This window comes from Orbicella faveolata, unplaced genomic scaffold (assembly GCF_042242905.1).
Source record: "Orbicella faveolata isolate gen_17 unplaced genomic scaffold, um_ofav_v1 contig_47, whole genome shotgun sequence".
Lineage (NCBI taxonomy): Eukaryota > Metazoa > Cnidaria > Anthozoa > Scleractinia > Merulinidae > Orbicella > Orbicella faveolata.
This window is the reverse complement of record NW_028301577.1, coordinates 4,838,452-4,855,473: the sequence shown is the minus strand read 5'-3', so window position 1 is coordinate 4,855,473 and position 17,022 is coordinate 4,838,452. Positions and strand designations below refer to the sequence as shown.

Genomic DNA, 17,022 nt, shown 5'->3' with positions numbered 1-17,022 from the left:
GTACAGCGAACATTTCAAGTTCAAGTAATATTAGAACTTTTCACTGGGAGTTATTTTGAAGTCAAAAGAAATTATTTTCGCTGCCAAAAATAGCACACTGACGTTGTTACGGCATTGACGCCATTTAATTTCATCTTTCTCCAAGTAAGACTCCACTAGCGGCCACCTCCCTACGACGGCGACCTCTCTACAACGGCCACCTCCCTACAACGGCCACCTCCGACGGCCACCTCCCTACAACAGCCACCTCCCTACAACGACCACCTCCCTACAACGGCCACCTCCGACGGCCACCTCACTACAACGGCCACCTCTCTACAACGACCACCTCACTACAACGGCCACCTCCCTACAACGACCACCTCCCTACAACGGCCACCTCCCTACAACGACCACCTCCCTACAACGGCCACCTCCCTACAACGACCACCTCCCTACAACGACCACCTCACTACAACGGCCACCTCCCTACAACGACCACCTCCCTACAACGGCCACCTCCCTACAACGACCACCTCCCTACAACGGCCACCTCCCTACAACGGCCACCTCCGACGGCCACCTCACTACAACGGCCACCTCCGACGGCCACCTCACTACAACGGCCACCTCCGACGGCCACCTCACTACAACGGCCACCTCCCTACAACGACCACCTCCCTACAACGGCCACCTCCGACGGCCACCTCACTACAACGGCCACCTCCCTACAACGACCACCTCACTACAACGGCCACCTCCCTACAACGACCACCTCCCTACAATGGCCACCTCCCTACAACGACCACCTCCCTACAACGGCCACCTCCCTACAACGGCCACCTCCGACGGCCACCTCACTACAACGGCCACCTCCCTACAACGACCACCTCCCTACAACGGCCACCTCCGACGGCCACCTCCCTACAACGACCACCTCTCTACAACGGCCACCTCCCTACAACGGCCACCTCCGACGGCCACCTCACTACAACGGCCACCTCCGACGGCCACCTCTCTACAACGGCCACCTCCCTACAACGGCCACCTCCGACGGCCACCTCACTACAACGGCCACCTCACTACAACGGCCACCTCCCTACAACGGCCACCTCCGACGGCCACCTCACTACAACGGCCACCTCCCTACAACGACCACCTCCCTACAACGACCACCTCCCTACAACGGCCACCTCCCTACAACGACCACCTCCCTACAACGGCCACCTCCGGCGGCCACTTCTCTACAATGGCCACCTCCCCCGTCTACAACGGCTACTTTTTTGGTCCTGGCGGAGAATCCATACATTAAATACAATGATGCAAGTGATGCAAACAAAATGTTGCAGGTATATATAGTATCTGTAAAAGATCTGATCAGCCAAAAATAGAAACAAAACAATGAGGCAATAATCCATACATTCCCTCTCTTTTAATCCGTACCGGGCACCGTTGGTCTCTGTTTCTGTTTAGGTTTTGTTTTATTGATATGTTTTGATTGTGTTAGATATTTTTTGCCACAATAAGCACTATTAAATATTAAAATGTTGTATCCCCGAAAAAACAAAACAAAACAAAACGAAAAAACAGGTGTCATATTACACCCCTACCTCAACTACTGCCATCTCTCGATACTCTGTCCACGAGGTGGCCTTTGTGGAGAGGTCTGACTGTAGTCTAGCTAGTTCCTCCCTTGTTTGTAGGGGGGGAGTGTCTACGTTAAAACCTAACCCCCGTGGGTCGCGAGAGGATGGCTGGCACCAGCTCAGGCTCTCAGTGTCCCGTTTCCCGTAACTTCTCTTTCACCCGGGCAAAATACCCGGGAAACGAGGCGGCCGGATTCGAGCCAATCATAAAACTAGCTCCAGTCTATACTCTTTCTTTCTTCGACCTCCATTATGGTATCGCGCGGGAACAACTAAATAAAGTCAAGACCAATTCGATGTCCTCTTGCATTTCTTGACCGTGTTATCTCGTTTAAGATTGGCAAAATGGCCACCGATGTTTTGGAATACAATGATATTCACCTTCTTGTGAGGGGAGCTTTGGTAAGTACACACATACTTGTTTCATCACGTCTCAAATTTGTACGTTCTTTCTTTGAGCATTCGCTTTTGATTTGCTGCGCGTGAAATGTGTGCTTATTTGAGCTTATTTCCAAACCTAATTGTAGATACTTATGACGCTGAAAATGGAAGCCTAGTTTTCTCTACTACTTCTGCTAGGCTTAAATGTACGAAAGTAGTAGATATATATTTTAAAGAGCCTCAATTAGGCAAACATAAGGCAACTAAAGCTTCGTACATGTGTTTGCAGACAGTGACTATAAGCTTAATTCTGCAAACCTGGACATTCAGTGATCGAGCATTAAATGTTTAGTTAGTTTCGTCGTCAAAATGTGTCGGCCACCAAGACCTTTTGCTGGGACTTAGTGAGAGGCCAGTAATGAGAGGTTTGATAGTATAACATGCTGGTGAACAATAACATCTCAGTCTACATGTTGATCTATAGTGGACCAACAGGTGACCAATATAGCTTGTGCATAAGTCGCTGTTATGTCCAGTGGAGACATGGTTGACATAGGCATATGCATAAGTGAAAGACTTTCAGCGATCAGCATGTATTTTGTGCTTATGCCAACCATGTCCCCATTGGACATAACACCAACATAAGCAAGATTATAAGAAAAAAGCTTATGCTTATCTCCCCACTAGAGCATAAGATCAATTCAAGATTGCATGTGAGAGCAGTAGATATGTTGTTCACCATATCAACTGATATGTTAAGTGCCTTTGAACTGATGAAAAACCACTAAGACAGCATTGGTGTCAACTAGATATCTGTTGACTTTTGGTGAAGTGCCAATCAGATATTGATCAACCCATTAATCTTCACCCCCTTCACCCTTCACCTTCAGAAGACCAACTGTAAGATATCAGAGTGCAAGAGAGGGGTTTCCACTGACATGCCTTTGTTCTTTGCAGCATGATGGTCGCTTGAAGTTACACAAAGGTGGGGTGATATTTAAAGCTAACAAAACAGGAAAGCTTGACCAAGCTGCAGTTGCCGACATAGAATCAACTCAATGGATGAGAGTAGCAAGAGGCTTTGAATTGAATGTTGCTTTGACAAATGGATCACAGTTCAAGTTTGAAGGCTTTAAAGAGGGTGTAAGTCCAACTTTTCTTTGTTATTATAAGTGTTTTTACTCCCTTTATCACTAGCACATTAGAGGGTATTTCTCTTTTTCTCACACACAACTGGGAGCCATGCCAAGCCGAACCACGTGGCCTGACCTTTATTACAAGATGTTAATTAAAGTAGTACAAGAAAGTGACCATGAGATTGAGGGGTGTAATACTAATAATGTATAACATTTTTTATAATGAGATGGTGTATAATTCTAATTTTACAGTGTATATATGGATTTTTGTGTTTTGTTATACAATAGAGGTCTGGATGTCACAGTTTGTTTTTCACCACTTATCCACTGGATAGCATTAATGTGATGAATAATGTTATCCACTTCTGAATAACTAAGGCCAGCTAATGTACAATTTGTGCCATATTCACGGTGTGTTTAATAGTGTTATAAACCTTTCTTTTATCCTTTCATAGGACTACGACCAACTTGCTGCATTTTTAAAGAAACATTTCCAAATGAATTTGGAAGAGATTGAACTCTCAGTCAAGGGCTGGAACTGGGGTGTTGCTAAATTCAAAGGTTAGTTGTAAAACTTGTCATATTTATTTTTCGAACCCTGAACATTTGACATTTTGTAAATTGTTTTTGTGGCAATAGAATGAGGGCTCTTTATATTAAGGAGAGTTTTTAGCACTTTTGCACCAGTTGTAAAAACCCTAATCTTGTTCATGGCAGAAGCAACAAAAACAACTGCTTGCAGCACAACAGCCATTTCCAGGTCTCAGCAGTGTGCAAGAAAAACATTTTCCACTTATTTTGTTTCACTCAGCTCGTGGAAAATAACATTTCATTGTATTATTCCAGGTTCATCCCTCTCTTTTGAAGTCGATGAGAAGCCAGCATTTATAGTCCCTCTTAAGGATGTATCCCAAGCAACCACAGGTCGGTCTGTCATTTTATTGTTTTTTATCGTTACTTCTGTCAGATCTGGGGAAATGGAACTGTCATTAACTGGCAGTGAAGCACTGTCTTGAGAAGTTCAGTAGGAATAATTACACATGCCCAAAAGAGTGTAACAGGCTCTTAAATATTAACTGAATAGTTCTTATAACCAGTCACTGTTCGTAAGCAGTTGACTCTTCATTAATCAAGCCAAAAACACTTCCCAAATGGTAACATGAGAATTTCTAAATGACACAAACCTCTCAGAAAAACACAACAACTGTTCACAAAAAAACTGTCAAAATGTCAAAATTGAGCAACACATACGCATGATAATCATACGTGCAACTTAAAGTAACAATGTCTCTGAGGTCACGTGCCCTGTTAGTACGCCATGCCATGTCGGTAACTGTCTCCTCAACAGTCACTGACAAAAACTTTTGTATGTATTTTCAAATTTCATTTACATGAAATTTTCACCAAGGAAATGTTGGATACTTTATGTGGATAACCTAATGAACAAAATTGAGAATTAAGACATTTGACAGACTGTAATGCAACTTTACTGAGTAGACTGTTTTCCAACAGGCAAAAATGAAGTTACTCTGGAGTTTCACCAACATGATGATGCACAAATCTGTTTGATGGAGATGAGATTTTATATCCCAGCTACATCAGATAATGCAGCAGAGGATCCAGTCAAAGTATGTACTATAATTGATATTTTAACAGATAGCAATATATAGAAAAGCAGTTAACATGCACAAAGTATATCATGCAGTTAGGTTGGAGGGACTAAATTATAGACCAAATAGTTAATGATACTGTATTCAAATGGAAGGCATTTGCATTTTTTGCAACCAGCAAGCCTTCTTTAACTGCAAAGATATGACAAAACAGCTCTCTGATGGAAGTTGTTTGCATAAAAATTTACCTTTTTTGAAAGAAGCAATTCTTCTTTTGCAATGATTGTTGTAATCATAAAACAGGGATCCATGTTGGCGGTCATTGTTTGCTCTGCTTTGTCATTTGTCTGGTGTTATCCTGCCAATGTATGATTTATTAAAAATTGAGAATGTCATTAGTTGAAAAAGTTGTCATTTTAAGTAAAATCAGTGTTTATCTCGGTGTTTATGTACAATATTGGTTAATTTTCCATAACAACCTTTCAGAATCACTTTTGGAAAAATAGTCTTTCTTTATCTTTTGTGGTGAATGTTTGATTATGTTAGTGTTATTTTCTTGTCTTTAGAATTTTCATGAGCAGGTTCTGGAGAAAGCAGACATTATTCAAGCAACAGGAGATGCTATCGTTACAATACCAGACGTGGCATGTCTCACTCCAAGGTAAATTCCTTTTCACCATATAAACTTGGTTATGAAAATGGCAATGCCTGTCTACATAGCTTGATGTAATTTACACAAGTTCTAGAGAAATTTTGATATCTAATCTTTCCAAACTCACTTTTGTGTTGTTTGAGCTTACCACTGCAGAAAATTCATTAGCAAAAAAACAAAGACTAGACTAGAAAACAAAGTCTGAGTCAACGAGGGTGTTTAACCTTTTCTTAGCTACATCCTTGTTTGCATCAGTCTATTTGCTATGTAAACACAACAAATCTGTTTCCTTAAGATGTACTTGAGAGAAATTATTCCTCAGGCTGTCTCAGCTGGACTGACTAACTTCCAATAGTTTTTAGGTTTCATTGGATTTTGTTTTTAATTACCTTTTTAGGGGTCGATACTCCATGAAAGTGTTCCCTTCATTTCTCCAACTTCATGGCAAAACATACGACTACAAGATTCCCTACACATCAGTGTTAAGGCTTTTCCTTCTTCCACACAAAGACCAAAGGTTTATGTTTTTTGTGGTAAGTATAAAATGCATGCAAGCAATAACAATGTTTATCCAGACTTTTGCGTCCTTTGAAGTCATATGATGCTAGATAATGTACATACCAGTAATAATTTATTATAATGTATTAATTTATAATTACATTAAGTTTTAAAATATACCTAGACGTAATGCTCGAATAATTTTGACCGGTCACATCGTAGGTTAGTATGGATCCACCCATCAAGCAAGGACAGACAAGATACCCATTCTTAATCATACAGTTTGGAAAGGATGACGAGTTTGATGTGAAACTTAATTTGTCAGAGTAAGTGAATTAAGACAGGAAGGATGTGTCTTGCTTTTTTTTAAGTGTATATGACAAATATATATATTTTTGGTTTATGGAATCTACACAAGATTGCAATATGGAAATCGAAAATAAAGAGGATACTGGATAATGGATATCACCACGTTTTAGCCATCCGAAAACGTGAAATTTCACGTAGGTTGATTCTGTCAGAAACTGCGTGGAATAGGACCTGTTACTAGCAGGGCTGTGACGCTAAAACAAGAATGTAGGTCTACATATCTTTCATAAATGTTTACAATTTTGAATCAAACCTGGAATTATGCTTGATTGCCTAATAATTTCCTAAATGTATATTTTAATTACTTTTTTCGTTTTCTAGTTGTGTGTTTCAAAAAATGTGTCAACCTATGTTCTTGTTTTGATGTCACAGCCTGACTAAGCCCAGACCTGCACCTCACACAGTTTCTGACTAACCAGGAGTGAAATTTCCCATTTTCAGATGGCTAAAACATGGTGGAGAAACAATGATGTCTGATGTTACATGTATTTTTCAAGTTCCCTATTGCAATCTCGATCGTGTAGATTCCATTGAGCAAATTAAAAACTTTCTCATAGACACTAGTAAATTACCTCAACTCAGAATGATAAGTCCTTAAAAAAGAATAAGAAAGCTCAGATAATTTTGCTGATATAGTGTTTCCTTAATGTGGAAACATTTTCGGTTCAATCCACTACATGGCTGTATGTGTTTTTGTATGGATACAGTTGGCATTTTGTACTAGTCAGTGAAAACCTTTATGTGTAAGTTTGTGAGAACAAGCTTTGTAAGTGTGATCAAGCTTTGTTAAGTGTGAACAAGCTTTGTTAAGTGTGAACAAGCTTTGTTAAGTGTGAACAAGCTTAGTTAAGTTCAAACAAGTTTTGTTAAGTGTAAACAAGCTTTGTTAAGTGTGAACAAGCTTTGTTAAGTATGAACAAGCTTTGTTAAGTTTGAACAAGCTTTGCTTAGTGTGAACAAGATTTGTTAAGTGTGAACAAGCTTTGCTAAGTGTGAACAAGTTTTGCTAAGTGTGAACAAGCTTTGTTAAGTGTGAACAAGCTATATGTGAACAAGCTTTAATTATGAACAAGCTTTGTTAAATGGGAACAAGCTTTGTTAAATGAGAACAAGCTTTGTTAAGTGTGAACAACCTCTGTTAAATGTGCATGTCACACATACACTCATTGCTTACATGTTTGTTAACTTTGGCCATGTAAGGGAGGAATTAAAGGAAAAATATGAAGGAAAAATAACGCAGGAGATGGATGGTCCAATATATGAGATTGTAAGCAGACTTATGAAGGCTGTGGTTGGAAGAAGAATCACCGTCCCTGGGACATTCAAAAGGTAAACTAATAAAACAAAGTACTAAAGGCAAATACAAGTTTTGAATTTATTATAGAACTGAATATAATTTGACAGTGACATTTAATGTGGAATTCATAAACTTTGGTATGTTTGGAAATTGTGCAAAATTTTTGAGTTTGAACCAGCATTTCAAGTTAGAGACAATGTTTTTTTGGCAAAAGTTCTATCTGAAAGTTTCCAGTTTTAAAGTTCTGTTAGTAGCTTTTGGTAGGTGTTTAGTTACTTTGTTGCCGAAATCTGATATGATGTTAACCGTACCAATGAGAGAAAATGAACCCTAACCCTACCCTTATCAGGTTACCACAAAGTATAGCTGTAATAACTTGAAATTTAACTTGAATTCGAAACCTGAACTAGAACTCATGAAATGGCCAATCCCATGTTTGGAAGAACTAAAAATTGCCAGCCAGATACACCTTTCTTCTTTCTCTAGCCCCTCCCTCCCTTCCTGCCTTCCTTCCACATTAGACACGAAGTATGTCAATGGGAAACTAAAAACAAATGGATCACGATAAAAAACCAAAGTTGATGTTGATTTATACTCATTTCATTGTTTTGTTTTACAGTCATAATGGGCTTAGCTGTATAACGTGTTCATACAAAGCTGGAAGTGGAATGCTGTACCCACTGGAAAGAGGCTTCATCTTTGTGCATAAGCCCCCCGTACATGTACGCTTTGACGAGATATCCTCCGTGAATTTTGCCCGTGTAGCAGGGGGAGGCGGGTCCAGTCGATCTTTTGACTTTGAGGTGGAAACCAAGTCAGGGACCACCTATGTGTTCAGTAGCATTGAAAAGTAAGTGGAATGTATCTTAGTTGGCATAAAAACAAAAAGCCATGAAATAGCCGGGCCTTTCAGTGATCTACAGGAAAAAGAAATTATACGAAAGCAAAACGAAGTGTTATACAAAGTTACAACATCAATGATGTTGACGTTGATGTCTGTGACAAGGGCGGGTGAACATGACGCGTGGCAAGCGCGGGAAAAGTTGCGTTTCTTTCTGATTGGTTTAAAATACATGTTCTTTACTTTGATTGGATAGTGGGAACAGTCACGCGTCAGTCTGTCGTAATCCTAGATTACCCCTCTTAGCAGCCAGTTTATTGTTTTCCTTGTCTCATTTTAGGGAGGAGTATGGTAGACTTTTTGACTTTGTTAATGGAAAACACCTGAGAATAAAGAACACAGGCAAGGTAAGAGATTCGTCCAAATTTTTCAGGCCGTCAAAGGTTTTTTCAGTTACCAAAACTGATACAATGATGTAATGCAAAATGCACTAAATATTCAAATAAAAAAACTCTCCAACTGCTAAATTTGGTTTGTTTTGTAGTCGAAGGTGTCATCTAAAACTTACGAAGATGAGTTGATGCCCGGGTCAGACGAAGACTCTCACGATGCTTATTTGGAGCAGATGAAGGCAGAAGGTGCCGAGAGAGACGAAGATTCTGAGTCAAGCGAAGGTACGTTGTGCGCTTCGATCAGTATAGTACTTCTTTTAACAATATCCATGAATTGTCAAGGGGACAGGTGAGGAGAATTAAGAAAATCATCAACTTAGAGATTTGGTTCGTACTGTACCATTTATGGATCAGAAGCCAAAATTAGGGAGAAGATGGTTGGAAATTTAACGTTTGATTCGGTAAATTTCGTTTCAGACGGTTTTCGAATAACTCGAGTGGTATTCCTCTCTTCTCTGTCTAAGCGCGGATCTGTACGGAAAATTCTGTTCGATTAGTACTTTCTGAGGAATGGTGTTCGCGCCGTCTCTTTATTATTGTCGCTAGATTTTGGATAAACCCTCATCTTTACCTTGTTTTTAATTAAATGACGGACCGTCTCTTATTACCTTAATTTATCGTTTACAGATTCTGATGAGTCTTTTAATCCAGAAAGCGGCGCTGAAGATCAGAATTTAAAAGAAGAGTAAGTGATAACAGTAATGGAAATAAGCCATAAAATAGCACCACCTTCATTGTACTTGACACCTTTTTTCATCTTACCCAGGCTATTAGTGACTAACAGGACGTTTGCCTTCAGCAGGGGTGGCTTTTAAACAAAATAGAATAAATATATAGGAATTTGTAGAGGCACTTTTTACGGAGAGGCTCTTCGTCCAGTGTAGGTTTTACGTACATGTCACTTCTAAAGCGCTTTCCAGCCAACTGCTTAATTATATCTTGTTTGCGGACGCGTTTCGAACAAAATATGTCAAACGTCTTAGTGATAAGGAGAACTGTTTTTAATGCCTGGCATCTGAATTATTTATTCTTTTACCAGATTCGAGAGCGACCCATCTTCCTCAGCAAGTGAGGGAGATTCTGACGCAGGAGAGAAACTCAAGCATAAAGAAAAAGAGAGGAAAAAGAAATCGCCAGAAAAGAAAAGGAAAGCTGAATCAAGCAAAAGCGCCTCGCCCAAAAAGAAAGCTAAGATCTCGGTATGTACCCCTTTTTTTATATAATTCTTGCATGAATGTGAATATATTTATGTTTTTAACTAAATCGTATAAAATTCTTCCTTTTTCTAAACAGCAATACTAGCCAAAAAGCAACAAAAACAGCACTAGCCGTATGTTCCATGCTAGTAACATCTCTGCAAAAAATTACGTGCGTCATTTAAAGCTTAAATGCCTGCAGGCTGGCTCCAAAATTACTTTAACTCCATCCAGACACCAAATGCATTCGAAAACAGAAATGTCATACGCTGTAATCTAAGATTCACAAGAATAATTTCAGCCTGAAATCGGCAGAAGAATAAGAATATTCAGCGTCGGCCGGAAAACAATATTTTTATTTTAAAAAAGGATTGTGGTATAAATAATTATGTAGAGCAGACCTTGGATTTTTCCAGAATCTGTTTTGAGCAAAATAATTTACTTTACTTACTTTGTTGTTATTTTTGAGTTGGCTGAGGTAAATTATGATATTTCCTGTTTCAAAATTGTTTACTACTAAGTAGTTAACCACAAAGTTGTCTCAGAAAATCCATGGCTGTTTTGGACTCAGAGTTAAATTTCCCGTAAATTATGCTGAGAAGAAAGTGTTGCCAAAAGTGTTGTCAAAATTACGCTTATGTATGTATGTGTGCAAAGTGGTTGCAAGTAATTCAAAGATCGAATTCATTCCAGCACGTGCTATTCGGTTGCCAGACAACATCAACAAAAAGGTTTGCATGAAAGTTCTAGATATTTCTGCTGCCTGGTTCTATGTATAATTGAATATTTTAATTTAGGCAATAGATGCGTCCTAGGAACAAATCGTTAGAAGGTTCTCCGTTCAACATACCCATCGTACAGATCTGGTAAAAGAAAGGGAAAAATAAGAAAACTGTTGACGGAGACCACGTTGAGGAAAAGTCGGGAAATTGTATATGACGCAACTAAAACTGAAACACTTTCAGCACTAATGGTGTTTGGACAGTCTAACAGAACAACAACAGAGGAATAAATTTCCTCTGATGTGGTTAATTTCTTTGCGGGAGACAAGCTAAACAAACAGAACATTGCGAACAGTAATGGTACATAATGGTTGTATTTTCGTTTACACCTTGTTTTCTCGAAGAACCTCAACCGTCTAAATAACTCCAGAAACATCAATTCACTCTTTCTTGCTTTATCTTTTCCCTCCCCTCCCACTGTTCATGTCGATGACACGTGACTCTAGTCGCTTAAAATAATCCTGGTGACTTATCTTCGTGTGCTGGTGTGGTTTTGCGGTTTTGTAAGACTCTGATAAGACTCGCAATTTTTTTTCGCGGTTTCACGGGGATTTGCTCGAAAAATGGTCGTTTTTGTGTTAGGAAACAGATGCCTTTCTTCAGTCTCGCGCTCAATTCGTCTGTCGCTTGAGAGTTATCTGAGTTTCGATTCAGTTGATGTAGTGTTACGAAGATCTCTCCATCGATTGGTTGATCCGTGCGCGCGAAGGTTCGTTGCCGAGCAGCAACCAATCAAAGGGGACGCTACGCGAATCCCTGTAGAGTTATGTGGATCGAATTTTACACCCTTCCAATGGGGGAAGAATTGAACACGTGAAGAAAAGTCTGTTTAGTCAGGGAAATTTCACCCTTGTTTTTTATTTTAGCCAGAGAAATCTAAAGGCAAGCCGCGGAAAAAGAAGGCTAAGAAAGACGCTGATGCCCCCAAGCGGGCAATGTCTGCTTACATGCTGTGGCTGGGTGAAGTCCGAGAGCAAATCAAACAGGAAAATCCGGGAATCTCTGTCACTGAACTATCCAAGGTGGCGGGAGAGAAATGGAAAAAAATTGAAGATAAATCTGTAAGTCAGTTGGCATGCAAAGTTTCGCTTATGTGGTTTCACTCCTCTTTTCGAGGGATATGTTGCTGTGAAGGTCGAATGCAAGGTCTCATGTAAAACTTACTACGATTATCAGTTGAGTAAGGCAGGAGGGAAGTTTGGTTACGAAGTTTTGGCCTTAAAATTATGGTGTTGTCACGGGCAACTTACCTCGTTTCCGTTGGTAACAATATCAACAGCCGTGCGTCGCCTGTCGCGTCGCCTGCAATTTCGCGCACTTTGCTGCCGATGACGTCAAAGGTCGACAAGTTGCTAATGGATACGGAGCCAGTTGCTCGTGACAACAACGACTTTCACGTTAAACTTGGTGACCAAACTTTAGTCCCGCCTTACTCAACTGATAATCGTAGTACTACCGGAATAATAACATAGAGATGTGAAGACTGCTTGATAGTTTTGATAGTTTACGCGTTAGACTCTGGATATAGAGTAGGGGTTCAAGCCAGACTCGTACCCAGTCGCTATTTACGTGTGTTGGTGGGTAGAGAAGATTCGATACTATGTAGGGTGGGTTAAGGCGCGCGGGGTGTCATAGGAATGGTCGAAATAGACGAAGCTTCTTTTTTTTTTCTGGCCTCATTTTATTATCCTTGGCTCCTTCAATACCTAGAATTGAACAGACCTTAGCTTACCTTTATCCCAGGCCGATATTACATTCCTACTTCACATTCAAGTTGACAAGTAGTGGGGAAAAAAGGATTTCATCATCTCGAGAGAAATATCCCAACCAAGAGCCAAATTCTCTTAAGTACGTTTTAACAAAATGGATAGAAAGCTGTAGGGAGAAGTCTGATGTTGAACTTTGGTGAAGCGTGAATCAGTAGACCATGGCTGACTAAATGATTTCTTTGCCTAGGAATGGCAAGAAAAGGCGAAAGAAGCGAAAGCGAAATACGAAGTAGCGATGAAAGCCTACAAAGAAAAGAAAGCTAATGAGCCAGTTGAGGACAGTCCTGAAGCCAAATCCACCAAGAAAGGTTCGGTGAAGGAGTTCTTTGGTAAAAAGGGAGACAAGAAGAAAAGCTCTCCTCGCAAATCAGGCGGCGGTGAGTCACAGAAATTCAAGAGCGCAGAATTTGTCGACACAGACGACAGCTCCTCGGAGGACGAAGGAAAGGTGACGTGTCGACTGTTTTTGGTTACGTTTCATTATAGATCATAGCGAACCTACCGTAAAAACTAAACCTTGTTGCAACCAGAAGTAACGCTAGGAAGTTTCAATTTAGTACTACACCAAAGAATTAGCCAAAATCTTTTTTAATAGTAGTGATAAAACTGCTCTCGGAGACAACAAGATATGTTCTACCCACGCTAGATTCTTTTTAACAGTTCCTCTACAAATTACCATTGAGACATTACAACTGAATTTATTCTTACACTTACTAACTCGCAGAAAGAAAAACCCAAATCCAAACCAAAAGGAAAACCAGGGAAGACCAAGAAAAAAGCCAAGAACGCGTCAGACGACGAGTCTGAGGAGGAAGAGGAGGAATCTGAAGAGGAAGACGCTGACATCAGCGAAGGCTCAGATTCGGACTGAAACTGATAACTGAAAGAGACTGGATTCGAGAACTACTTTTAACAGTCTACAGTGCAGAGGTGCTCTGTTGCGCAAAACAGCATGCAAGCGAGGCATTAAGGTCTCACATGTCTCAAATGCCTTGTTTATAAGGGCTATCAAAGCTTATTTCTCTGTGACCTTGCGGGACAACTAGGCAGTGCAAATGACCACCTTTGTTCCCGGTTGTATAAAGTCCAACTACGAGAGTAAACTAATTGTAAAATTAAAAGAAAGCATCCCTGTTTCAAATATACTTAGATCACTTACTGCTAAACACGATTAAGTACAGGGTGAATGGGAAAAGTGACAGAACCAGATTCTAAGAGACACTTCAATCTGTTCTGGTCAGTGGGTAGAGATCTAAGGAGATGAGTGGCACATCGGTTGCGTAGCTTTCAGAGACTGGAAGAATTGGTACTTCCGTCGATGAAATTTGACAAAAGAATACGCATGAAGTGAAACACGGCTAATTTTCAACTTGAATTTGGTAAATGTAAATTTGCGTAAAGGTACCGCGAATTTGAAAAGTTGACATACTACGCTTTAGCCCTTTGTTAGAGCAAAGAAATACAGGTGACCCCTAGCACTGTGATGTGAAAGTTCAGTGAGAAAAGTGACTTTACCCCTCCGCTATCCGAACATTGCAATCGCTGAACCCGCGCCCAAGTGACTTCAAACGAACTCGTTGCCTCCTGCGGATTGATGGGCGAGGAAAAATATAACTATAAACCGGCATTCAAAGTTAACATTCGGCGCACAAAGCTAAGAGGTTTGAAATGTTTCGAGTTATTGCATTTCACCATTACAGTTTGGCTTTATGACAGCCTACAAATAGTCCCATAGTCCGTTCTCACACCCAGGAATTCGCGCGGCCATTTTTTTCTCGCGTTACGCACGACGGACTAAACGAAAGACGGATTACTCGCAGTCTATTGTTTGAGTGCCTAGTTGGTTGCATGTGGCCATGGGTTAAACACAAAAGTGACCTCAGGATATAAGACTATTGTCAAAACTCAACTGACTTCCCGCGAACTATTTTGTAAACAAAAGCCAATCAATGAGTCAAATTGTCAATAGGCAACTTGTCGCCTGCAGTTTTCTAATTTTAAGACATCAAATGTTTTCCGTGTTTTTCAAAACCTTGTTGTAATTTGGTTATGTTTAGAAAGCTGCTCGCAGCTGTTTATGAACGCTTGCTTAACGTATTTTTCCAAAGCGTCAATTGATTTTCGAACAACTTTTCTCCCTCCACCCTGCCGCACAAACGGGGTACGGGAGAATTGCCTGGCATCCCATCCACGGGGAGTTCTGCAATATGGCTTGCAGGTAACATGTCACCCAGGATGCCAATCAAACTTGAAAACACCCCATGCATAAATACGGTTATTGACCAAGCGTGAGGATATTGGCCAACTTAATTCTGTTATTGCGAGTATATAACCACGAAGAAAGAGAACGAGGTCAATAGCTACCGTTCGAAACTGAACAAGCTTGGTGAATAAGGAATTTATCTGAACTCATATTTATCTGAACTCATTTTCTTGCGGGAAACAGTTGGTAATCCCTAGCGGCTAAGATAGCCCCACAGCCAGCCAATCACAGCACAGACTCTGGCCAAATCAGAATGCAAGTGATTTTGAACAATTTGGCAGGCCATTAAACGGCTTTTTGTTTTCGTTTCGATATCTCAACTTCGATAAACCAAAATTAACTTCTACTTAATTAATTTTTAGGTTAATTACAAGACAGCAAGAGACCGTAAATTTTTAATTACAATATCGTGCAACTTCAAGTCATATTGAAGTAAAACAAAGCCAAAAACATTTTTCATGGCTTAACCCAGAGTTCGGAGAGACAAGCTGGGAAGCAGGACAAAGCGGGGAAACTTAAAATTGAAGTTTTGTTATATTACGATAAATTATTAATTGACCATTGTGAGAAATCGTTTTCAAATTCAGCCATAGACAAATCACGAACTAGTCAAAATAGTATCAGGACGGGTGGAATTTTTACGAATTTTTTACTGGTATGAATTAATTTAGAACCATTTCATTGAGAAATGAGGTTTCTAACGAGTTGTTCGCAAACCAGAGGTGAAAAAGCTGGACTAATCCAACACCTCTTTGGTAATCTCTATGTTTCGACGAAAAGCACTTAAAAATCCATGGTAACGTTCCAAGCCTGTGGAATATTTGACCGAGATAAAAATTGCGTCCATTTCTTTGTTAATTTCTTTGTACGCCAGCTTTTGTTGTCAGCCGAAAAACTGGAATCAACACTTCATTTCAGCTCTTTGCGTGAACCGACAAAAAAAGCTGTGAAGAAAGAGGTCATCTTTGCTGAACATGTCGCCTGTATTTTAACACATTTTTCAACTCGAGGTAAGGGTGTCTAAAAACCTATAAACGAATCAGTCGACCGGTGTTCTGGTGAAGTGTCTTTTTCGTAAGTTCTACAGTAAGTACCTGTAAACTATTAAACACACGCGGCGTTTTTACTCAGTCGCAGATGGCCTTGCAGATTTTTATGAAATTCGGTACAGCCCAGTATGGGGCTTATATTCTCCACGCTTTTTCTTTTTAATGCTGTGAAATTGATGAAATCCGGTCCAGTTTGATAAAGGTAAGGACGACACGAAACATTCCTTCGAGAAAACGCACTTCTACCTGACTCCATTCAAAGCATCTCACAAAAAGTCTAAAATGTCTGACTCTTCTAACGTTTAGACTTGAGTTTTGGTTTCGAAATAAAACGGGATACGAGGTTCCGTGAGAAATCTAGCTCCCTCGCCTGCAAAAATGTTTTTCAACATCACTGCTGAACTCTAGAGTGATTGATGAGTCACCAGGCTGTAAACAAAAGAAAATTAAAAACCTATTTGGAATACAATTAGTATATGTTTTGTAATGTTCATTTTATTTCCATTTGAATGATTCTATTTTAGCCTCAACTTTTTAATGTTTATAACCAAATTGGTGTATTCTTTGAAAGTCTCGTATTCATTCTCAGTTCATTGGATCAATAATGCAGTCCGTCTCTCAACTTCCCACCGGCTCCCTAAGACATGATGAGTCTTCGAGGTTCTATATAATTTAACTCCTGCAGTTGCAGGTTTTCTTCAATTGTGCCAGACTCGTTCACCTGGTATTGCAGGCTTTGTTCCAACTCGAAGACCACTCGTGCGCGCGCGTGCGGGTTGAATATCAGTATAGCAGCCCGGCAACAACAACAAAACTTCAGGATATATTTGCATGGTAACTCGGTATAGTAGGTCAACCCGGCCAAATCTAGTTAGCCAAGTTGCCATCTTGGCAGGCGGGCAGGCTAAAACTTCACGTGATATACTCATGCTATCTTAGACGATTTCTCGATTTATTACTCCAGGAAAAAGAAAAGTCTGCTGAGGTTCTGGTTGCTTTAATTTATATCACTGATAAACAGTCCAATTTTAAGTGATAAAATTACTGCATTTCAGAAGCTTCTTAAAATATCGGATATCTAACTGGTCACAAAGAGAGACGT

The 17,022-nt window shown here is 40.1% G+C and overlaps 1 protein-coding gene across 1 annotated transcript; it reads left to right on the top strand.

Annotated features, from left to right (window-relative positions):
- Window positions 1-1,866: 1,866 nt before the first annotated feature.
- Window positions 1,867-13,749, top strand: LOC110066388 (FACT complex subunit SSRP1-like). Its single transcript, XM_089279796.1, has 17 exons — window positions 1,867-2,027; window positions 2,964-3,149; window positions 3,598-3,703; window positions 3,989-4,066; window positions 4,655-4,770; window positions 5,319-5,413; window positions 5,802-5,937; window positions 6,125-6,228; window positions 7,472-7,600; window positions 8,188-8,418; window positions 8,750-8,816; window positions 8,954-9,083; window positions 9,489-9,546; window positions 9,901-10,060; window positions 11,706-11,900; window positions 12,796-13,056; window positions 13,333-13,749. Exons 1-17 carry the CDS (start codon window positions 1,971-1,973, stop codon window positions 13,477-13,479), a joined length of 2,256 nt encoding a protein of 751 aa, XP_089135922.1. The 5' UTR covers window positions 1,867-1,970; the 3' UTR covers window positions 13,480-13,749.
- The last annotated feature ends 3,273 nt before the right edge of the window (window positions 13,750-17,022 follow it).